Source organism: Dysidea avara, chromosome 4 (genome assembly GCF_963678975.1).
Source record: "Dysidea avara chromosome 4, odDysAvar1.4, whole genome shotgun sequence".
Taxonomy (NCBI): domain Eukaryota; kingdom Metazoa; phylum Porifera; class Demospongiae; order Dictyoceratida; family Dysideidae; genus Dysidea; species Dysidea avara.
The window spans coordinates 11,894,129-11,919,591 of record NC_089275.1 but is presented as its reverse complement, the minus strand read 5'-3'; the positions used below and the strand labels follow the sequence as shown (position 1 = coordinate 11,919,591).

At 38.0% G+C, this 25,463-nt stretch overlaps 2 protein-coding genes across 12 annotated transcripts in view; one reads left to right on the top strand and one right to left on the bottom strand.

The window, feature by feature from the left end:
• Window positions 1-25,463, top strand: part of LOC136252911 (bifunctional arginine demethylase and lysyl-hydroxylase JMJD6-like) — a 48,672-nt gene that overhangs the window by 19,713 nt on the left and 3,496 nt on the right. For 2 of the 11 annotated variants that reach the window (XR_010699829.1, XR_010699826.1), the window contains 6 exons: window positions 3,748-3,894; window positions 8,714-8,873; window positions 9,638-9,694; window positions 10,129-10,274; window positions 10,514-10,556; window positions 14,489-14,627. Coding sequence is in view for 1 of the 11 variants with exons in the window: in XM_066045501.1 (XP_065901573.1) it covers window positions 3,748-3,894; window positions 10,129-10,274; window positions 10,514-10,556 (336 nt within the window). In the remaining 10 variants the exon portion in view is untranslated. The other 9 variants (XR_010699833.1, XR_010699832.1, XR_010699835.1 and 6 more) reach the window with 9 other exon arrangements.
• On the bottom strand, window positions 16,781-20,302 carry LOC136254457 (uncharacterized). The gene is made up of 3 exons (XM_066047145.1): window positions 20,130-20,302; window positions 19,790-20,081; window positions 16,781-19,625 (listed from the first exon to the last, which is right to left on the bottom strand). Exons 1-3 carry the CDS (start codon window positions 20,194-20,196, stop codon window positions 18,374-18,376), a joined length of 1,611 nt encoding a protein of 536 aa, XP_065903217.1. The 5' UTR covers window positions 20,197-20,302; the 3' UTR covers window positions 16,781-18,373.

Genomic DNA, 25,463 nt, shown 5'->3' with positions numbered 1-25,463 from the left:
TTTTTGGAGACCAAAATCGTGCTCAAATGATGCAGCGACAGGAAACCTACCTCACCAATCAAACTACCAATGCTTTTAGGTAAAGGTTTACTCACAGAGGAAGACTGAATTCCAGTATTTCAATAAAGGATCAAGCTTGTACTGTCAGATTTTGCAAGTATTTCGATCGATTTCTATCCCAAGAAGGTAATGGAATTTATTGCCACTGCAGCTGTATTCGAGTGAGAGTTAGTCCAACATGTAACAGCAGTTAACAGATGAAGTCGAATTTTTGCATTGGAAACCCTAGCATTTAGTTTTCTTGTAGAAATATACTATTGGGGATTTTATGTAATTGCTTTATGAATTATAAGAACATGTTATTATGGTAATCCATTAGCACTTGACATAGAATGGAGTTTCAAAGTTTACATACTTCATAGCCAGGCGCAATGTATTTTGTGGACTGGACTCACAGACTGAGCTGGAAACAGCTTCTTACCAATCTCATTTTGTTGGTGCTTAAATGGCTTCACCCTCCTATGGGTTCGACTACTGTCATGCATTTTGTTAATATTCTAATAATTTTAGTACAGTAGGGCATTGGGACCTTTGTGACTTAAGAGGTAGAGCAGTACCAGCAGTTGTAGCTTGATAATGGTGTGACCAGCATTACAAGAGATAAACAATGCCTATATTATTGTTAAGAAGCTGTTTCCAGCTCAGTCCGTGAATCCTTGGTGCTAGAACATTTGTACTATGCAACCCATAAACTAAATCTCTGTATTGTGTGTAGTATATTGTGAAGTGAAATGTTCAGCAGAATAGGTACAGTACCAGTAGTACACTATAGCGATGGTATATATATGATTTCCCACATAAGATATTAACTGGGACCAGGCAATATTGGCATACGTACTCAAACCCAAATATGTATGCCTCCAAAACGCTACTGTAAATCACTGCCAAAGCCTAAAAACTTTGGAAAAAATTTCTACTGACTGCCTGCCTGTGTGATGCTTTTCACAGACAAGCGTACAGTAACTCAAACACCGTGGGATTTATTTTTCACTGTTAGATGTTGTTTCAGGTGCCTTTTTGCACATCAAAACATGTAGACACAATGCATGCATCATTTCAATGGTTTTGTGTGTTTCCTATCATGTAAAAGAATTATATGTGATTGTTTTGCTCTAAGCCTCTGACAGCCAAAAGTAAAAAAGTTTATTCTATGCTGACATTCTCCATTTGTAGTCAAACACTGAGCAAAACAACTCATTTTCTTTTTAGCATTCAGTAGAGGTGGCCTGTTGTTTAATTATAACCTCACACATACATTTGGACCCATCCTATCCTTTGATGTGGTGTTATAGATGTTCACTAATGATTACAAAAAGGTTAACAAACACGTGCAATAAAAATAAGCTAGTAGGGATCAATGAAAAGTGAAAAAACTAGGGCCCCGTGATCTGAATTATAAAATGAGTTTTGGTTGAGAAAATGTTAAAACTGAAACCCACAAGTAATAGTGTACACTAATGGTTACTTTATAAATACATTGTTACTATTCTATATGTGATACCCTGGCATTGCTTGACAGTAGGCGCTGCGTTAATACTTAATAGTAATGTCAGGCACCTGCTGTTCATCTGCAGTTGTGGTTGGTAAATTTGCTATGAATCTTATCAACCATGACCAGTTGAATAGTTGGGGAAGGTCCCCTGCTCACTTAGGAGTGCAGCACTAGACCTTTTGTGGCGTGTGATGTCATCATTGTGTAAATTGTTTATATGTGTGTGGTATGCCATATCTGTAGGATCAGCTACTTGAGTGGTTTCCTTTAATACTGATGAGTTTCAAACATGATATATTTTGCTACAGTGTTGTATTGTGTGGGTGTTGTGTGTGAGAACCAAAGCAACCAATGTATCAAATTTTCTGTTAGATTTTATATCAGATTAGCTCTAATCTGGTGTTTGGTGGTTGTACCAGTAAAGGGTTTGTTCTACTGTAATATAGTAGAGACATTTCTAGTCTGTTTGTGTGGTTTATTGTTTTGATGGACTGCCAGAATTTTGGCAGTGCCAACAGTAAAAATTGCAGATAATGGAAATATTACTAGATGTTTTAATGCATATTTTTCTCACTGAAGTGTCGATCACTTCTTATATTCAGTAAAATACACTTTGCTGCATGGTTTCATTAAAGGTAAGGTAGAGATCGCTAAGAAATCACATGACTTCATACATTTTCGCACTTCAAAAAACAGCCTTGTAATAAATTCTACCCGATAAACCACCTGGAATACATCAGTACTGCTGTAATGATGCTGTACCTTGCTTACATGTAAACGAAGTGAAAAGTCAAATGATTTGATGTACAGTGAATTTTTGAAATTTGAAATTCTCTTGCATTTCATCTGCCTGTCTGCCATAAGACCCGGTAGTGCTAGGTGTACAGCTCCAGAATTTCAGACAACCAAGGTAATGATGGCAGATTCACGAATAACCTTGTTCCGATTACGTTTTGTCCATTGTACCATGCGTTACACTAATACTGGGGCCCACTCGCAACCCGAATGTACTGGCGTGAGTGCCATGGGCTATTAGCCTGCACTAAAGCACGTGGGCAACTGTGCTTTATTGCCCACAAAGAGTGCTTTATTGCAATAGAGCACTCTTTGCGGTACAATAAAGCACTCTTTGTGGGCTATAAAGCACTGTTTGCCCTAAAGTGTACTTTATGAAATTTAAAGTACACTTTTTCATTTGATTTTACCATGCAAAGTTCTATAAGTACTGTTTAGGACAGACCATGATGATCTGTATAGGTAGTACAATTATTCCATAATTGCACAAAAATGCGTGTGATTGCCTAATAATTACATAGTGACCACCCTTCATGGTTTGTAGTACACGTCTATCCAGTTTAACATGGCTAAACAGGTGATTGTATCATTCTTCCAGCACTTAAAAGGCTTCTCGATCTGATTGGTTTGTTATTTTATCATTTGTTGTTGCACTTCAAAGGCTTTCATGATTTTGCTATCTTATTGGCTATTCACAGTGCAATTACAGGCTACAACATATATTCGATTCATTCTGATATTCATTCGTTAAGATTTTATTCGGATATTTGTTTACTAGTAAATTATAAGTGTTTACAGTCAAAATAGTTTTGGTTACCAGTTATATTTCTACAAGATAGACTGTTCCATAGGCGGTGCCATGGCCCCCCACTTTTAGGAGACAGTGTTTGCAGGAAAAGATCTAGGTACTCTAATAGAGCAGTCACAGTGTTCAGAGAAGCAGTGTAGCAAACTACTTAGCTACGTATGTGTAATTATATATAAGGAGGTAGTTGGTGGAGGGTAGCTATTGTCAGCAGGTAGTTATCTTCTCTTTTTCTTGGTCTTCAGCTTACAGCTGGCCTGGCCCCCTCACTCTTTGGCCTGCTCCACCACCCCTGGACTGTTCTGCCTTGTGAAACTGATTATAAAGGCAACCACCATTAATTTTGCATGTATTTTAGAGAGAAAGTGGCATGTATGCAGCAATATGTAGCTGAACTCTAGCATTTTTGCATCAATCAAAATTGTTACCTAAATAGTTTAGTATTCATTTGATAAGATATCCAAATACCCGGATACTAAATTTGACACTCGTTGCAGCCCTATACAGTATGTGTGATTAAATTGTATCAAAGTATCTGGCATTCAGTAGCACACAACATGGTTGTAGTATATGCAATACTCCATTACATCATTAGATGGTATTTGTTTCCCCTCATACACCGAAGGAGATGTTGAAGGTTACCAAGGAGATGGGAGAAGACCAGAAAGACGAAGCCATCACATGGTTCTCTATCATCTTCCCTCGAACCCAACTACCATCATGGCCAAAGGAATATACACTAGTAAGAGAGTGACTTGTATTCTGTACCATGGGTAGATGCATAAAGCTAGACATTTCGCTCATGACATAAATGCGTTCCTTTATACCACATTAAACCAAAGTAGAGCTGTGTTGGACCACTCAACCACTATACCCTGTATCCCACTTCAAAGATAGTCTCGCATGGCCAGACCACTTTTTTCCATGTATTAGGTAGGGAAAAGGGGTCTTGTGCAACTCCAATAGCTGTTCACTTCTGACTTGTTCCCAGACAGTGGGACACTAATTGGATTAGATTGGTCGCAAAGGGAGGCGAGACAATATCCTGGCCCAGTTGTGAGTCTTATTAAATGATGAGGATGATTTTCAAGACACTATAAAAGAGACGTCAGAGTAAATTATAAAGGATAAATAGGTTGAAGCCAATCTTGAGTAGAAGCATGGATTTTGACACGTCATCATTGGCTTACCGATGTCATTTGTGCCTCCCTTTGTGGCCAATCTAATCCAATTAGCGTCCCCAAGAAGTAAACAGCTTTTGGTGTTGCACTAGACCCTTTTTTTCCCTACCCAATACACGGAAAAAAGCGGTCTGGCCACAAGAGACTACCTCAAAGAGTACTTTTGTTTGTTGCATATTATGTTAGCGGTCTGGCCACAAGAGACTACCTCAAAGAGTACTTTTGTTTGTTGCATATTATGTTACTACTTTGTACTAGTGGTACCTGCTCAAAATGCGCTTGTTGCTAAAACCGTTGTTACTACTATTGTGTGACTATAATACTGTATGCATTTGAATTTTTCTTGCAAGGAGTAATCACATCATTACATGATTCGGTATACAATATTTGACGTGCATGCATGCATGATTCTACAATGGTGTGTTGCTCTTTTTGAGTGACAAACAAATGTCACAATTGGGATAGTGTTGAATGTGTGCATTCCATTTCATTGGATGATGGTGTTGCACAAACTAACATAATGGAGTTGTCTGAGCAAACTGATTTGTGGCTTACTGTCAGAAGCATGTCGATATTATTGGTTGTTGAATCACCACAAAGAGACTTCATTTGGATGATGACGTTGCATCAACTAACATAAAGTGTCTGAGTGTGATATGAGGCTTGCTTACTCAGAGGCATGATCAGTTTACCAATGGTTGGTGCATTACCACAATGAGCTATATTCTAATTCAACTTGCATTTGTCACATACAGTGGTTTATATTTAGTAGTTAGGTTGTGTTGTCTAATAGAGTAACTGGAGTTCCGTTTCTATACATCCTAGTCATGGTATTGTGTAGTTTACTTAGTGCATGACAAAGTGTGTATGCAGTATAGTATTGAGTATGGGTATTCAAGTTAATCGGTTGTACTGAGCAAGGTCAACACATGTGTATTTGGATAGAGAAGAGTTGTTTTTAGTTGCTTTCAAAATTAAGGTATTAGCATAGCCCAGGTGAATCCTTCACATGAAGAGTGATTGCTCAAGTAGAGGTCATAATAGGGAAAATATTGCGATGTTTGTTCTATTAGGGTAGTTAATAGAACTTCTGGAAGTTTCAGCTGTCCCTGTAGAGTTAACCAAGGAGTGAAAATGTGTCTCCCTACATATTGAAGACTACAATAGCAACTTCATGATCTTGTCCACGATTCGTCGCCTGGTAAAAGGTATCTGTATGTTCTATTAGAGTAGTTGAACGTAATCTTCCATTCTTCCTTGCTCGCAATGGTGTCATCCTGCAGGGTGCAGAGTGTGTCTTTGAGTCTTCCTTGTGTAGTCTGTTGAGCAGCCTGATTGGAGTGATCATTGCTCGTTAACTTGCTACATCCACTACAAAACTCTCCTTTATATGTATCTACCTACACATTAAGACTGCAGAGGTAGATGTATGTTCTATTAGAGTAGTTGAATGTAATCTTCCTGCAGGGCGCAGTATCTTTTAGGCGAATCTTCCTTGTGTAGTCTGTTAGGCAGCCTGATTGGAGTGATCATCGCTCGTTAACTTGCCCTACCCACTATGAAACTCTCCTCTTTTTTGACTATTTTCTTCTCCCTTGTAGTGGTGTTGCTGGTAATCCTCCGTTTTAGGTCTGTCTATAGTCCTTGACCTGCTTGTCTTCTGTTGCAATAACTTAGCTTTACTTTGTCTAGCGCACAGCGGTGTAGGCCTCAGGATGTCTATCCTTGTAGTGGACAGCGCAGCAGGATGCAGAGTGTGTTGGGTTAAATCATGAAAAAGTGATTGATCCTATTTCATTGTAAGCTTTTAGATAGTTAAACAATGACGTCATCTGATTTCTATGAGCCTTATCCGCAATTACGTCACAACGCGAAAATAACGCAAAAATGGCGAAAAGTGTGGGGATACTTTGTATGGAAGGGATAACGTTTCGAGATGTTCCACGTGAAGAAAGCATGAGAAAACTCTGGTGAGGCTTATTAACTATCTTACTATGTAGGGGCACGCATTTTCGTACTTCTCGAGTAGTCCTACGGTCTGCTTTTGGTTTCTTCCCAATGGCTCTCTGTACAAAAGGCCCCCACACTTTTCGCCATTTTTGCGTTGTGACGTAATTGCGGATAAGGCTCAATGTATACTGGAACGCCATATATGCGTATCGTAAAGTTATAATGGCCATTGACAGTGATAAGTATCTCGCAACCAAGGTTAGCACGTAATGACAGACATGAAAACCACCTTATGACACATTGATTTGGACGGGTAGTCGGTCTAGCGAGTTTGAAGCTAATCGGGGGAAAACCTGGGAGTAGTTTGTGTTTAAAAGTTTCATGGCCTCGATTTTTCCGTTTCTCATCCTGTCGTCCACAGGGAGAGAGAAACTTGTATTGTAGGCTGGTAACACGATAAGGGTCTCCAGGGTTTCTTCCTCAGGTAGTTACAGTGGTTTAAAGGATATTTGCTGTAGTTTAACAAATCGCCACCAAACCGGATCAAAATATTCACCTTAAATTTTAGATTTGAATAGTACCGATCCAATTGGAATCCGATCAGGAAAAAAGGGGTAGTGCCGGAAAAGAGATAGAGAATTATTGTATAGATTATTTAGCACAATCACTGAAATCAGTGGGTCTGATTTTTCTACACAATCCAACACACATTTCTATGCTGTATATTGTATGTATATGTAAATAATTATGGACTCTAAGAAATATCTTCCTTTAGTGATTTGTCGTCCACCCCCAAGGCAGACAGTGGACTAGTTCCCTACTTGCTGATCTCATTGTATTGTTTTTTATTAGTGACTAAATCAATACAGTGAAACTTAACATCACTGTTATCCCATACACAGTGCTATTATCCAACCCCCTTGGGACCAATACATATTCAGATAATCAAAAAGTTTGTGTAATCAAAGCCAATTCATGTGTGTACAGAACTCTGTTCAAATACTCTAATAGAACATACACCTTAGACAAACTACTCTAATAAAACAGTCATTTGTACTGTTCAGATAAAAGAGGAACACTGTTGTAATAATCAGAAGCCATTATATGATAAGTTGTTTTTATATAGCTAAGTATAATATATTTATTAGCAGAATTTCTTATCAGGGGCGTAGCCAGGATTTTTTGAAGGGGGGTTCCAGTACAGTGACCAGCATTGAGTTACTAGAAGCAGAGGTGTGGGGGCGCAGCCCCCAGCCGCTGAGAGACTTTCAGTATTTTAATAAATCAAAACTCAGCAAATTTCTATATTTTATGCAAAAAGTACATTAATTATGATGCATTAAGTACCCCTGAGATGAAGGTAGTACTAGATAAAGTCACCTAGTGGAAACAGACAGCATAACACATAGAGACACATATAGTAATCTGTAAGTGATGGTTATATCTCACTGTGGTATAGGAGCCATGAATCCACTGATACAAATGACAATCAAAACAATATAACTATACAAATATGCATAGCATGAATTCATTTTGCATAACACAAGTGATAAATTACTGGAGCTCTATATCTTTAAACACTGCACACCAAAGCTATAGCAGTATAAGGTCATGCTAAGTTTTGCATTTAATGTTGGAATGTCTGAAAAACTTCATATGGACATGGATATTTACATGCATGTTCTATTAGAGTATACCTGACTGCTCTATTAGAGTATATACCTGACTGCTCTATTAGAGTATATACCTGACTGCTCTATTAGAGTATATCTATCTTTTTAACAAATTTTGAAGAGGGCTCATGTTACCCCTGTAAATCCTTCCCAGAGAGATGAATGTAAGTTTTATTAATTGTTGTGCTGTGCCATTACACTATATTGCTCACTCATTTTGTCCTGCCACACTAAATGGTGTGTTAGGATCCTGCTTGCAGAAGTCTAAATTTTACGGGGGGGCAGTTCCTGAACCCCCCCTCCCTACGCCCCTGCTTATGGTAGTGTAAATTATATGCTAATAGGTAAACACGCTTTTTATGAACTTATTATTGCAGCTTGCATCTTATGAACATGCTGTTTAGGGATTCTTTGCAGGTATAAATATAGTGCTTTGTACCATGTATTTTATTGTTGTGTAGTTTTGAGATGAGAGTATTATTATCCTTATAAACGCATGCTATTACTGGGCAGATACAACAACTGTATAGTACCAGAGCACAGTCCCAAGGTGTCATATTATATTGGTTCAGATTCTACTGTCTCCAACATTTTGGAACATACCACAAAAAAAATTAATTGTTTATATGAAAATTCCTCATCGGAATGCCTTCATTTTGTTGTTGTTGTTTCTGGATATATTACATCAGACAGTTTATACTACTTATCTAGAGATGAAGCAGGGAATGTTTTTATTGTTTACTTTGGTTTACTCTAGAAGTGTATTTGTACACTATATGGTGACCAGTTACACAGTAGTTGTGTTCACACTTGTAGCATCAAAGGAGAGGCAAGTTGTTGGATGATTATCAGATACCATATTATTTCACTGTTGATCTATTCAGATATGCTGGGGAAGCTAAGAGACCACCTTACAGATACTGTGGATTATGACACTAACTTGTCTTGCAATTGTATTAGTGCATTTACAGTAAATTCTCGGTCATCTGAACCACAATGTATCTCAGGCAATGGTAAAAGTGTTGAAATAAATTGTTCAGAAAACTGAAGCCCTGTTGAATACTCTAATAGAACATGCACCTGTACTCAAAATACTCTAACAGAACAGTCATTTCCAATTTTGGATAAACAAGCTGAAGGTCTATTGTACCCAAGTTAATAAGATTATATAGTAAACTCCAGGTAATCCACAGCACCATATTGTAAGTGGAATACACTAAAAGGTATAAAACTACATTATCCTATGACTATTCATCATTGAGATGTGCAAGCTATCGCACTTGTAAGCTCCTACTCACACATGAATGACTTACAAATTTCTATGATTTTAACTGTAATTATTTTATAGAAAATTAAAGTTAGCTTTTCAACAATACATAATTATAGATGTTTCCACATGTAGCATGCATGTTTGCATAGTATTTATGTAACAAAAACAGTGTAACCAACTACCATCATGGCCTAAGAAATGTGCAATAGTAAGGAGTGGCTTGTATTCTGTACTGTGGGGAGGGAGTGTGTTAATGTCTATAGAATATACGTATGCAATGTACATGTATGTATGATGTGTAAAATTTAACTTGTACCCAACATCAAATTTATTTTATTACATTATTTTAACCGAATCAAAAGATATTTGAGAAAAGTAGAGCTGTGTCTTGACCACTCTACCATTATTTAGGGAAAACTGTGCCCTACTCCAAGGAACTTATTCTCAGTAATGGTCCGGACATAACAAGTAACAAATGTATTTATAAAAGATTGCTGTATTTTGCCAATTCTAAACCTGTCTATCATTTGTACTGACTTCCCTTAGTTGCACCGCACAACCAGTGGAGTAACTAGATTAACACTAATACCAGGGCTAAGTGTTAGACTATCTGGTTTGGTAAGCTGAAGTGCAAAAAAGGGTCACTACCTGCTGGCAATGGCTGCCTCATATTATATCACTGACTGATAATCAAAATGTTTATTTTTAGTTGGCTACACTGCTTCTGTGAACACTGTGACTGCTTTATTAGAGTGATTGACTGCCCTATTAAAGTATCTCGATCTTTTCAGTAATATATCACAGTGTGCTGACACCAGGGCCCAGGTTTAGTTACGCCACTGCACACAACACATTGCCATGTATCTTATACATATGTACTTGTTGTGTCTTACTTTCGCTAGTTGCAGATCTTACAACATCCTGGGGAGATAGTGTTTGTACCAGGTGGATGGTGGCATGTTGTAATCAACCTGGATGACTCCATCGCTGTCACTCAGAACTTCTGTACTGTCACTAATTTCCCAGTTGTGTGGAAGAAAACTGTAAAGTGAGTACAGTGAAACTGTTGTTACAGCTCATTTTAAATCGACTTTTGGTTCCATATCTTGCCACATACGGAAATGCTAGACATAATATCTGCATATGGTTCCATTTGTACATGAATTAATCTTGACCCCAGAAAACAACACAACTCACTAGTAAGGACACTTACATAGTGATATCCCAAGGGTGGTTGCTCCACTGTAGTACTATATACATAATCTGTGATCTGTTCTCTTACTATAGATACAGACCAAAGCTCCCCAAGAAATGGTACAAGATACTAAAGGTGTGTTAGTATGATAAGTTTAGTGAGCATAGTTATGTAGTTAGAACAAGCAGACAAAGTTTCTGGAGACCCGTGGGCAAAGGCTGCTCTCAAATTAATTATTGAGGCTGCAGGCCAAGGTATTAATTGTGGGTAGCAGTGTCCACATTGTCCAAGGGGCTTTAAACAACGTAGAAACTGTTTTTGGCTTGTTCAGCTTGTTCCATCGTTCTAAGTATTTAGAAAAGTTTCTTGAGCAAGGCAGACAAAGAAAGTGACAAACTGTGGATGCTAGTATCAAATTCACCCTTCAAGTTAATAGTACCAGTGCCACACAGTGATATTAGTGTATCACCAATGTTGTCAGAAAGTAAGTAAGTAATGCTATTTTTTTTAACCTATTTATGAGTAGTGAACAGCCACGAGCTAGACCACAGGGTACCAACTACTTAGTAAACCCACTTCTATTCCAAATAGTAACCTCATTGAGCCTCCAAGAAACTATGCTTAATTTTCTAAATATAAACAACTTCAGCTATAGTAGCCAACTTCAGTACAATAGTAAAATAGAATGTGATTTGAACAATTAATAAATGTAGTATACTGTAATTATGTTAGCTACTGTACATGTACACTTTCTAGAGTAGTCTGTTGTTTTTTTTGGTTGAGAAAATGCTTAAAACTTAAACCCACAAGTAATAGTGTACACTGGTTGTTAGGTTATAAATACAATTTGATAATCTGATATGGTGTCTGACACCATATCAGTCCGACAACTGACACATATGCAAGCCATAAAGCCTTTAAGTAAAAGTAGAGTGAATTAGGTCCTGTCCTCACTTAGGAGTGCAGGCAAGACCTTTTGTGGTGTGAGTTATAATAAATGACAAAACCATCATAGAAATACCATATATACACAATGAAAAGCATCAGAAGAGTCTAGCATCAAATCCAGAGTTATAAAAGTATTTTAAAAATGCCAAAACTCAATTTTTGGTCTACTTGCTGCCAAACAAAACAGTGAGCAATTACCATTTTATGAATCACAAACTTGCTTGCAATTGTGGTACAAATATGCGTTTTCAACAATGTCAGCACTTCAATTTTTGTTTCCCCATTTGTGCTCAACTCATATGGTTGGACTAAAATTACAACATTTTCTTTTGAAATTGTAGATAGTAGTAAATTCCTTCTGTGCTGTGAATTGCATGTTTGCATGTCTATTGCGAGTATCGTTGCTACCTCGTATTGCATAACAATTAAAACCAGTTATGTTTTATAATCCAATCCCAAAATGCTTCATGTATCACGACATAATATACCGCTTTAGCAGGAACATTCAAAGGCACCATTTGGGGTTAAACTCACGTACTACCTTATGGGAGTGCGGTTTGCTCAAGGTTTTGAAGCCCAACCAGTTCAAAGATATGATACACTTTGACTTGTTATATTGAGTGACACAGAGCATTTAATTGTGGGTTTGGGCTTACAGGTTAGGCTAGGCTCAGTGTAGTTGCTAAGTTTTGATTAGTTGATAGTTCGACGAATGATCACTAAAATAGTTTGTTTGGGTAATGTGTGGATGCGTATTTACACATGTCAGCAAAGAGGACAACTAGGTGAGTAACTTATAGTCCTATCCCAATAGCAAAATTAGTAGTACAAAAATGTTAAAACTAACATTAAAACTGGTTCCCACAATTGCAATTTTTCTGGCACTGCGTGTAAAGCATAATGACATATGAATAACATTCTCTAACAACTATTAGCCCACACTATTGAACCACCACTATCCATTATCAGATACTGACACATAAAAGTAACAGGGTGAGTACTCTACCACGACTGTGCTGGGATTTGCTGATGTATATTTCCCTCGGGCCTGCTTCCCTCCTGCTTTGGGTGTATATATAAACTCATTTGCTTCCGTGGTACAGTATAATTGTAACAAGTGTGATGGAATACTTGTATTGATTGTTATACGTAAGTTAGTACGTGCATGTAATGATCAATGATCACCTTAAGAATATGGTATGGTAGATGGAGGTTTGCACTTTCTCTATATATATTGACTACAAACCAGCTTCACAATACCCACATGGCAACTTGGCAGTATTGGTTACAGTGTATGTACGTGTATGACCAAGTCCAAAAATGCATTTAGTGCAACCCAAAACTCCCACCAATGAAATATTATATTCAGCCGAATTTTCTGACTGACTGAACTTTAGACAAGTGTAACTCGAAACAGCTAAGGATATGGGCTTGGTTTTTTCACTGTTAAAATTTAATGTTCCACTAATGCCTATTTAGTAGAGCGGCATTGCACCAAGAAATGAGTGTTTCGTGCACTTGGTGATACAATTATGAAACTTTCCACACAGTGTTCTCTTCATGACATATGTTTTTTGATATAGAGCCATCACAGATTTGACCATTGATGACCTTTACAGCCATTTTTCATTGAAAATTAATAATTTTTGTCTATCTCCCTGAGGCATTATTTTACAACATAGTATCAAATAAAGGTGTTGATCTAAGAACTATATTGACTTTTTTTTGAAATTAGTATCTCATTCCACTACAAAGTTATGATCATTTTAAGGTTACGGGATATTTTAGAATCAGTGGGTGGAACAAATTACAGAACCTACTCTAAGCATAAATAATTTCACCAACTGTGTTGTGGAAGTAATACAACTATTTGTACTTGTTGGTTTATACTGCAGAACAACAACTGTTCTTGGGTGCATGGTCCATGATAGAGAGATGTTTTTCAAAAATGTGTCGCCAAAAACCCAGACTAACAGATTACTGATTCCCTATAATTTCGACACAAGTAACTAAGCAACTAAAATATCTAGGTCCTGTGGAAGCAATATTTTCAGTTACACATGTACTGTTTGTGAAGACGTTTTATTAAACTTTTAGTAGTTTCTGCGAGTGAAACAAGCTCTTTGAAGAGTGTGTTGGGAAGAAATACGCCAAAAATATTTCCACTGGACCTAATAAATTTAATGTACAGTATCACCATGCCCCAGAACTGCCCATAAAACCTACAGCTTGGCAGAAGAAAAACATGGTAGTGAAAGCTGGAGCTGAGTGATGTATGGGGTGGCTTACTTGTCTTGCTACAACAACTTATAGTGTTCCACCTGCCTCAAACTACACTGCAGTGACATAAAAACATTAAACATGAAGGACTTTGTGTTCATTTTAAACCTTTCACACTACTAGACTGCTTTTATGGCCTTCTCAAAAAGTATTGATATATATAGGCATTCAAAAATTTGAATGATTGCCCGTGACTATGCCGTAACCTTAATAAGTCATAAAATTATTTACCCTTAGGGTTATATATAAATTACTAATGGGCAAGTAATTCATAGAATTTCATGGCTAATATAAATGATCATAAGTTTGGAATGCAATCACCTATTGACTTCAAATAAAAGCCAAGTAGTTCGTTTTAGTAACACTCTTTAATTTGAAACTGTGCAAAATGATGCCTCAGGGAGATAAAGGCAAAAACGATGAATTTGCAATATAAAAATGGCTGTAAAGGTCACCAAAGGTCAAATATGCGATAGCTCTATATCCAAAATTTATGTCACAAGGAGTACAACATATATGGAAAATTTCATAATTGTATCAACAAGTGCACAACTATCGCACTACGCTGCTGTACTGTTTTACACACTACGATATACATAATACTCATGATAGAACTAGCTCCTTTGTGTCCTAAGTAGCATAACATGGCTTCTTATGCTAAAGAATACACATTAGTGCTCTCGTATCCCTGAGATGTGTCTTGAACATCCACACCTGTACTTACTCAGTTATATTATTATTATTAAACTATGCACCGTATACTTCCATTTTGAGGATATGTGTACATGTAAGACTAAACTATGTTACTTTCTAAAATTATATAATAAACTTGTCTGTAGCTAAAACTGATCTTACAACATCTGGCATTTGTACCAAGTGGATGGTGACATGTTGTAGTCAACCTGGATTACTCCATCGCTGCCACTTAGAACTTCTGTATGTCACTAATTTCCCAGTTGTGTGGAAGAAAACTGTAAAGTGAGTAGTGAACGATAATGATTTGAAGGCATGATCATTGTATTAGTACTATACGCACATTTATGTGGAAGCCCTCACAATAGGACACCCTGAAATATGGATATTCAGAACACTTATACACTGTCCCATAAACATACTGGATTTATCTGTATAAAAACAGGGTGCTTATTTCCAATAAATTATTTTGGACCCAGCATTTAAGGAAGCTTGACATCTATTCAGGCCCAGGTGTTTATCATACAGTACAATAGTACTGTATATGGGCCTTATCCGAAATTACATCACAAATAAAAATGGCATCTTTAGTAGGGGGACACGTGAACTGATTCAATGGAAGATTCGAGCGATTTGGAGAATATCTCCGTAGTAGTGGAAGATATTAAGAGTTTTTCTACAGATATAACAGCACCATGGTATAGCAAATTAATTTATTCCTACTGTACAGCGCGAGAGGCACAAGGCTGCTCAGCTGATGTTGGCGATTATGACGGTGCCGAAGACAATGATGGCGAATTCGATTACAATGAAGAAGTGAAGCATAGACCGCCCACCAAGAAGGCACCAAATGATTGTAACAAGCCTCCAAGTCCAAATGGCAATAACGTTGGTGAGCGCACTACACTAGTGCCGCAAGGTGAGTAGTTGAAGTTGGATGTACAGTTTCTGTATGGTTTAGCTTGAACGATGTGCGGATTAAGCCATTACATCTACTGTTGCTGCTGCAATTAATTTTGCCTTGTATTTTTATAGGAGATGTAAATGCTACACAGAACCATTTGGTACACCTCTCTAGAAGTAAGGAGGAATGGCGTGGAGATTATTGTTGTGTGCCACTTTGCTGAAATTCTAGTGCCCAAAATGCACGCAGAGAGGAGCTAGGATTGCCTAGAGTTTCTTTTCATAACTTTCCAGATGTGAACACGGAAAAAGGGAAACAATGGATAGCAAAAATACGCCGAGACCCAGGTTTAGCTTTTACTATTAACAAGTACACTAAAATTTGTTCACAACACTTCACTGCTGATGACTTTGTAACCTCACCTGTGCCTGGATACTCTCCAGTGAGATCCCGTTTGAAAGCATCTGCTGTTCCAACAGTTTTTTCGTGGAATGCAAAGAAACAACGTGAAACTGTGACATCTAAAATAGCCTCCTTAGCCATTCAGCGTAAAGACTATCAGTTGTTAGATACAGGTGGAAGTTCAGATGTCCTGAGCATCAATGAGGATGTTGATTCCTTTCATGTGGAAGATTCTTTTGAACCAGTTAATCTTTTGGATGAAGTTGACCATTTGAGGGAAAAAGTTTCTCAGTTACAAGCTGAACTTGAATTGGCAAAGGATGCCGCCACAAAGTCACTTTTTCGCCTACAGAACATCAAAGATAATGATGAAGATGTGAAATACTATACAGGATTTCCAGATTACGCTACTCTCTTAGCTTTCTTTGAAGTGCTTTTAGAATCAGATGCAACTGTTATGCGTCAGTGGGATGGCAAGAACTGTAAGAGTAACTATGATGATGAAAGCAAACGTGGACGGCATTGCAAGTTGCCATTACTTGAACAATTTTTTCTGACTTTAGTGAGACTACGTCTTGGGCTTTTTGAATATGATTTATCTAAAAGATTTGATATATCACAGGCCACAGTCTCAAGAATAACAGCCACATGGATCAATTTGTTGTACCGTACTCTGAAAGGGATTGAAACATTCCCTCCTTGGCACATAGTCAAGAAGTACATGCCAGAGTCATTCAAGAAACAATATCCAGATACTAGAGTGATTATAGATGCGACTGAGTTTTATCTTGAGCGTCCATCATCACTACTATCACAGTGCAGTACATTTTCTACTTACAAAAACAATAACACAGTTAAAGTTCTTATAGGGATCACTCCAAGTGGTGTCATTTCTTTCGTCTCCAAATGCTATGAAGGATCTATTTCTGATAGAAAGTTGGTTGAAGTTAGTGGTCTTTTGGAAAAACTGGAACCAGGGGACCAAATCATGGCTGATAAGGGTTTTCAGATCCAAGACCTGCTTGCACCACTTGGAGTACAATTAACTATACCTCCTTTTCTGGCAAGTAAAACACAAATGGCAGCTAGTGATGTGATTGTAACTAAGAAAATTGCCAATCTATGAGTACACGTGGAAAGGGCAATTGGACGTGTAAAAGAGTTTCGAATTTTAAAGAACACAATTCCAGCCACCATGTGGGATTCAATCAATGAAGTTGTTTATGTTTGCTGCATGATAACCAACTTCAGCCCTCCCTTAGTTAGTTAACATTGCTTTTACTTGTTACGTTTTAAAAGAAATTGTACATAATATGTCCAGTGAATCATAAATTATTACATTGTAACTTTAACACAGAAATATTTACATTATTATTAATCACACACTGTAGAATTGTAATGATTCTGTCCATTGTATATAATTAAAAGTGGTTGTGGGTTCACAGTGCTCCATTGGTTACACAATTCATCTGTTGTCAGTGGAATGAAAATTCCTCCCCTCATCTTGGGAATTACTGGTGGAGGTGTACAGACAAACATTCGTGCAAAGGTACAAGTCTGGTCACTTGTAGCAGTTAAAACAACTATGTCTCTCTGCATGCCAATGGCAAGTAAGCGAAGTTCAATATCACCTTCCCAAGTCGTAGTTAGAGGGATCTCTTGACATTTTTGTAACCACTGAACAACAGTTAGTCCGCTTTCTTTGCGAACATCAGGATACTTCCACATAATAGACTGAGCCACCTTTCTAAGGCATTGGCAAATACCTCCATCACCATCACTAACTCGGGATATCAGCCCAGCCTGGTGAGCAATTGAATGGTACAGACAGTTTCTGTCGCCTTTTACCACATGTTGTTTGACATCCATGCACTGCAAAGCAGCCTGTAATGAAAGCGAGTTGGTCTTGGTTGATCCTAAAATTTGCACGTCACCAATTGTACTACACTTTCCAGGGTCCGATGTGGAATTCTGTGATGAAAGTTTACTGGGACAAGGTAAGAGTTTACATGGTGGCAACACAATTTTGCTAGGTGCAGGTTTATCCATATTTATTGCATCTTGTACCATCACTTGACAAGCTTGCTTTACTGAAGGCTTGATGATCATATAAGGTATAGCAGCTGGCAGAAACTTTTCAAAGTAGAATAGTTTAGCAATCTGTAAAGCTTTCATCATAAAAGCAGCATTGTACCAAATCCGCTGAACAAAAACCTGCTTAGGGCACCAGACAACAAAATCACTCCACTTAAAGTTTCCTACATGCATCTGTGTTTGGATTTGGTAAAAATAAGTATGCAATTCAGATAAGCACATCACTCCTTTCTGTTCCACCAAGCAAAATGCTGAAACGTTTCTGCAAGCATCTGTTATTGTCATCTTGCCACAAACATAGGGGCATTTGACTTCTAAACAGCCTGTTTTGTGTTCATTCTGACTGGGATCAGTCACTGTGCCATCTGGGCTTGCTGCAAGCCAAGATTCAAACTCATCTACTATCAAGCCACACTTGGTTACCAGGACATTTACTCCTTGACTACGCTGGTACTGCACATATGAAGAGATAGCTTTTTTCGTATAAATGCTTCACATGTGGTGGTGCTTTTTCTATGGCACACTTCTTTCATGATTGAAGCAGTGATTCGTAATTTTCTTGCGTTAAACCAGAGTTCTGAATCTGACTGCAATCTAGTAGCAGCTTCAAGGTCATTTCTTTGCTCTAAATTTAAAACACATGGCTTCTGTATAGCACATTGGTGAGATGTGGTGGAACCACTGATTCTTTCTCTTCTATATCATTTGCATCACTCCTTTCATGGGTATAACAGTGATCATGCTTCACATGAACCACTTGAGCTGCTAAATCATCTTGAAACTTCTTCTGTGCAGCAGCCCGTGCAACTCTTTCTTTTTTTACTTGATCAAAATGACTTTCCAGTGGTGGTGGTTCATCATCAAAAAGTTGTAAGAAACAAGAAGACCCATATTTCATTAGGAGAGACCTTGCTTCAGTTGCCTTTTTTCTTTCAGCTGGTGTCTTTGCCACTTGAACTGCATTATTAACAGATAAAATCTTATTTTGCTCAATGGCAAATAACCGTTCCTTTAGAATCCTTACTTTATTTGGGTCAATAATCCTTCTAGACAGTGGTCGACAATTCCATTTATTTACGTGATGTATCTTGAGTCGCTTTTGTACTCCATATTCCTCTTTTGAAAGACACACATCATCTATTGGCCTGGGTTCAACGTTCCTTTTTCTTGGCTGGTTCCACACTTGTAGCCGCTCTGTACAACCTCTTTGTTCATCCTCTTGGAGACCACAGTGTATATAGTCCTCTAAACAGTACAGAGTGGCTGTCACATGATTGCAACATCCTGAGAGACCAGCTGGGCAAGCATAGCAAGCAGTAACAACATGAGCAGAGGACTCATCGATAACAATAGCCACATGATATATCCGGTCTTTCCTCATTGATGGCAATACTGTTGCTGAAATACAAACATAACCAAAAGCACTTGGCATTGGGTGGTACTTGATGTTCTGTACATGACCATCTTTGTAAAATCGATATGCCTTGTCCAGTGTTCTGGTATACTCCACAGGAACGTAAACATAATCAGATTGCACTGCTGGTTGCTCATCAGGACTTGGAATTAATTTTGATTTGTCCTGTTTACAGTTTGTTGATATAATTTCTGCCCGCTTGTCTGCAATTCCCTCTAAACAGCTGACTCGTCTAAGCAACACCTTACGATCAACTAAGAAATCATAAATTGTGCTAAAGGTAATTTTTGGAATCTTGTATAATCTACTTGTCCACAATGTATCATCTGCAGCTGGTACAGAATGAAGCAACCTTGACGGCAAGGACTGAGGATCATCAACAGCAGCAGCCAGCTTTTTTCGACTGTTTGCCTCTTTGTCAGGATCAACCAGGTGCTGGTCCCATCCATAATTGATATAGCATTGCACCCTTGTAAAATAGAAAAGAGATTTATAATACAATATTTGTAAAGGAAACATTGGATACTTTAGCCATTACTTGTCTGAAATATATTTCGTACAAGAACTGGCCTGAGGTTGCATATACACAGTCTAGACACTGATTCTGGAAAAAGCATGCTATTTACTACTGACCTCTCAATAAGATCTGATTTCTTCCCTGAAATTGGAGCACCACGGCAAACCAGCCACCTTTTCAGCTGCACCACAGTCAGTTGGTTCGGTGACTTTCCATTAAGTGAGGCACCAGGAATATCAGTCTCAGTCAACATCAAAATATCGCCGTTCGGAGGCTTGTTACAATCATTTGGTGCCTTCTTGGTGGGCGGTCTATGTTTCACTTCTTCATTGCAACCGAATTCGCCGTCATAGTTTTCGGCACCGTCATAATCGCCAATATCAGCTGAGCAGCCTCGTGCCTCTCGCGCTGTACAGTAGGAATAAATTAATTCGCTATATCATGGTGCTGTTTTACCTGTAGAAAGACTCTTAATATCTTCCACTACTACGGAGATATTCTCCAAATCGCTCGAATCTTCCATTGAATCAGTTCACGTGTCCCCCTACTAAAGACGCCATTTTTATTTGTGACGTAATTTCGGATAAGGCCCATTAGGGATCATGAAGCCTACCAAAAACTAGATTTCCTTAGTAGTAGTTAAGCATAATTGGTGCTACAAAGTGAACAAGTTGATTGCAAAAGCTTTGAACTCAAATCCACAAGTAATAGTGTGCACTGGTGGTAAGATTTGATAAATACATTTTGATAATCTGATATACACCCTTTACTGTGTAGTGGAAAACTTTGACATGTAAAGCTTTGGCGAATACATAGTTATTGGCATAAATACTTTGGCAGATCGCCCTGTTTAGTCACATGTCACTACACTTAGTATCAGCTAATATACTTTGGCAGAAAAAAGCTTGGCAAATTAAAGGACATTTTGCCAAATTCATGCCACCATAGTTTTCTACTCTGTGTCCGGTACTCTTGTATCAGATGCCTGCTGTTTACTGAGAGGAATTACCAGTAGTAATCAGGATGTTATCTTGACCTGCTTATACAGTCAATTATCTGTTATCAAACAAGAGCAAGACTGATGCATTGTACTCTATATAGAAGCAGTGACATTCCACACCATGTACTGTATCTTACCAGAAGACAAATGTTCAGAACTTTTTATTGCTTCAATACTCTTCAACATAAAGTACTGTATGTTCATTGCATAATTGTTGTAAGAGTGCAGGAAAGTATCCAACACTGAATATGGTGGGTAGTACACTGCAAGAATGCGTTTTGCAATCACCTACACTGAAAAGCTATCATTTAACCTGCTAAACGATTATTTTGTAAGCATATAATTCACAGCCACTAACATACACTGTGGTTAACTCTCATAAACCATTGCCAATGCTGGCAGACTTCAGAAAACAATCCTCACTGTTACTAAAGGTTTAGACACGACTAAAGGTTTAGACACAACTATAGTGCAAAAATACTACAGTAGTTTACCTTTTAGAATGATAAGGAAATAATTCTACATCAGGATTAAACAGAATTTGATGGATTGGTAAGAACACAACTATGCCATGTGACAGGCATTAAATAGAAACTCCAAAGCGCAATTTCTAGCATGCCTATAAGTAGGAGGAAACAAACTCTAGCACAATTCTAGTCACTGTGTGACGGTGCAAAATCCGTTAACGATTTTTCTACTTGGCGTGCATCCCGATTGGTTCCATTCCTGCTTTTAGCACTACCCAAATATGGTCTGTATAAAATGAGTCATTTCACAGAAGCCATTTTAGTTTGACAGAAACCTACCCAGTTCCTTTTAACTATGAATGCAATTACTGGTTTGCACTTAGGTGGCTTATTGGTTATAATATTTATCTATGCTTTATTAGTTCATCTCCACAAAACTAGAAAACATTCACAGCAATACCAATATACTGATACTGACTGATACTACCTCCATATTTTACTGTGTATTGCTCTGTCTTGGGACCATTATTCAATATCTGTTGAAATTTGCACAGTAATGGACTACTGCTGTGACTAGTAATCCCAGGCCCTTGTTCCAAGAAGGAGTAAGATTAGTATCAGTTAGTATCAGTATAATAATGAGTTTTGCTGTGACTTAAAATGTTAATTGAAAAAAAGGTGTAAATTGTCAAAACTCAATTTTTGGCTTGTCCACCTGCATGCCATCTTGACCACAAACTGGCAAGGCTGAGGCGAAATGAAGCAGCACACAGCCCCCATTATACAATAGTTAGACACCAATACTAAGGGAACTAAGTGATTTAGTAACCCTGAAGGTAGCATCCCAAGCGCAGCGAGGGTGCTACTAAGGGCCTGAATCGCCTAGTTCCCATAGGTCGCGATGTCTAACTTATTTAGACTATGCATTGCAGTGGTTTAAAGTACATACCTTTATAGCCATGGCATGAGTGTGTGGTGAAAGAACAATTAAAAACAGCTGAACTCATCCTGAAGTTCCTATGGCACCCACAAAATTATTTGAGGGGTGGGTACCGGGAACCTGTAACCAGAGTAACGGCTATAGCTAGATGTACTTAGTCTACTATTTGTGCTAGAATTATTTGCAAAACACGGAGAAGAGTACTACAGTATTAGTGATAAGCATTAAAGATGAAAATAAAAGTTCAACTCTGCTCCTCCCAAGACGCTGCTGCTTGACAATTCATAACAGCAAACGTTAGCCGGCTCCACTAATTTAAAGACCAAATTGTCAGTGATTCACACTATGCTGGAGTAAAATATACAGAAAGATACCAAGTACTGCAGTGTTTCTTTTGTGTTTTGTACGTATTTATCATCTGAAAAAAATTTTGAGGGTATTAGTGAACATTTGTTGGTAACTAAGTGATTTAGTAAACCTCTAAATGAGCTGTTGCATAGACTAATGTGTGGCATGTGGTTCTTATGAGTGTCTGCCCTCTGTGCTTTGCCTTTCTCTTTATTTTCAATTACATAGTTGTCTTCTTCATGTAAGGAAAACATACCAAGATGTTAATTTCCATATCATATTGACACTTTCCTTAGAGAAGTATATTTAAGGACTTACTCTCTATATCATTGTTTCCATATCTTGTTTTCCACAACAAAACTGTCACAAATTGCAGCTAGATCACTAACTGGCATGGTCAACATGCTCTGATTGCCTCATTGCAGCTCTGATTGCCTCAAGTAAGGATGTTATGGCTTGTTCTGATTGTTTAAGGGCATGTTCTTTTTCTAAGTGCAACTACAAGCATCTATACTCCCCTCAAAGTACTTTTTATTGATGTGCTATTGTCCCTACTCTAGTTGAAAATTCCAATTTTTTGTGTGGATATTTTTAACATGTGTCCACCCACTTAGGGGCAGACTAATGTATGTTAGTATAATAAGTATTTAGTAGGTTATTGATTGTCACTACTGTATATCTTCTACAGCTATCCCAAAAGCTCATTATAGGCAAATGTGATTTTTAGTGATTGAGAAACCTTTTAAACTCAAACCCATAAGTAATAGTGTACACTGGTGGTAACGTTATATATACATTTTGATAATCTGATATAGTGTTTGGTACTTGTGCTAGATGCCTTATGTCAGATTGAGATGACAGTAGTATTAGCAGATAGGATGAATTGCTCATAAACTGTTGAAAATTCCAATCCCTGTGCTTTTTCAGAAATTGAATTTCTGAAATTTCTGTGTAAAAGCACAAACATTTTCAGCAGGCATGAGCAAATATCATCCTATTTGATAGAAAGATTGAAGATCCTTCAAAGATCAGGATAGTCAGGGAAGGTCTGGTTTGCACTTAGGAGTGGCAGCCAAACCTTTTACCTTTTAAAAAAACTAAGAATTTTTAAGTTCAACTAGTATTTAAAAATTGTTCATTTATAAATGAAGTAGGGATCTATGATTTTGCTCAATGCCTAAGTAGGGACTTTCCCATCAAGCTATGCTGTAATACCATCATTCATCTCTTGTTTCACTACTTTTTATTGCATAGATCCCTACTTCATTTTTAAATTAACAATTTTTAAAATACTAGTTTGTTTAGTTTTTTGTTGTAGCACAGCTAGCTAGTTACAGCTTATTAAAGTATGTACTGTGCTAAGCCCGTAGTAGCGTGCATATAGCTTACCTTTGATCCTAGTAGCAGTAGCGTTCAGATCTATGACCCGTGTCTCAGTACGATGGTCCAGGTTCTATTAACCCAGGCTGAAAGTTGTTCGAACAAACAGGCCCTTTCAGTTGTCTGGAGCTTAGTCTCGACTAACAAGATGAAGTAATACAATTTCCACTCGAGTACTATCCAATCACATGAATCACCCACTGCCGATCTCGCCGTCCGGCACTGAGTGGCTGAATCAGTGTGTTCAGAGGAACAAGCCGTCAAGTATCAGTCAGTCTTAAGTCCAAAAGTTAAAGTGACAACTCAGCAGCATTAATGTTTCACGTGCAACACTTGAAATTATAAACGCCCTGCTCTTTCAGCAGCATAAGGGCTTTCTGAAAGGGTAGTGCTAAAAGCCGGAACGGAATGGAACGGGGCGCGCGCCAAGTTAATGAATCGTTTTTGCAGATTGTACACCGTTTCTTACCATTAAGTAGTGACTAGAATTGTGCTAAAGTTAGTTTTCTTCTGCTTGTAGGCATGCTAGAAATCGCTCGCTCGAAGTTTCTATTTAATGCCCACTGCACGAAAGCGTTTTGCAATTACCTACGCTGAAAAACTATCATTTAACCTGCTAAACTATTATTTTGTAAGCACTATAAGCATATGATTCATAGCCACTAACATACACTGTGGTAAACTCTCGTAAATTATTTCCCATGCTGGCAGACTTCAGAAAACCATCCTCGCTGTTACTAAAGAGTTGGACACGACTATAACATGAAAATACTACAGTAGTTTACCTTTTACAATGATAAGGAAGCAATTCTACATCAGGATTAGACAGAATTTGATGGATTGGTAAAAGCACAACATGCCACGTGGCGGGCATTAAATAGAAACTTCGAAAGCGCGATTTCTAGCTTGCATATAAGTAGAAGGAAATGAACTCTAGCACAATTCTAGTCACTGTGTGGCAGTTGGAAACGATGAAAAATCCGTCTCAAACGATTTTTCTACTTGGCGCGCGCCCTAATTGGTTCCATTCCGTTCCGGCTTTTAGCACTAGCCTTTCTGAAATAATTTTGTGGTGTCTACAGAAAAGTGTTGATACGGAAAATTAATGCCTCGGTATGGTTTCGATGCTTGAAGAAGAAGACAACAAACCTGACTGAAGATAAAAGGAAATACAATGTGCACAGGACGTACACTCATCAGAACCCCAAAGGGCACATCCCACCGGTGAGTTTGTTGTTGTGGCGTAAAATGGTGACCGTGCGCTGCTTCATTTGGGCTCTATGCTTGCGACTGTGGTCAGTGAGGCTAAAATTGGAGTTTTTGGTGATTTTTTAAAAATTTTATATCCGGCCACCTGTAAGGGTTTTGTTGTATTTAATGCTGTTTTATGTATTATATGGATTATAGCTAGTACTATTCTGTAAAGGTGGTTTTTGCCACATACAATGTCTGTAGGATGATTTTAAGACAGAATTTTGGGCAGCATGCGAAATATTCACCACGATCCCTACTTAACGGTACGACCGTACCGTTTGATTAGGAAAAGTAGTGAAACAAGGGAGGTCACCTACTACTAATTCAGTCATAGGTATACACTGAATTAGAGATTAAATTCCCACTAGTATATCTTCGGGTATAGGCATTCCCTTATTTCA

Bases quoted from the DNA above. Each gene is read 5' to 3' on its own strand.
- LOC136254457 (XM_066047145.1), bottom strand. From the start codon at position 20,196: ATGGAAGATTCGAGCGATTTGGAGAATATCTCCGTAGTAGTGGAAGAT. The intron at 20,082-20,129 runs GTAAAACAGCAC...CCTACTGTACAG, and splicing joins TATTAAGAGTCTTTCTACAG to CGCGAGAGGCACGAGGCTGC. The intron at 19,626-19,789 runs GTCAGTAGTAAA...CTATTTTACAAG, and splicing joins AAATCAGATCTTATTGAGAG to GGTGCAATGCTATATCAATT.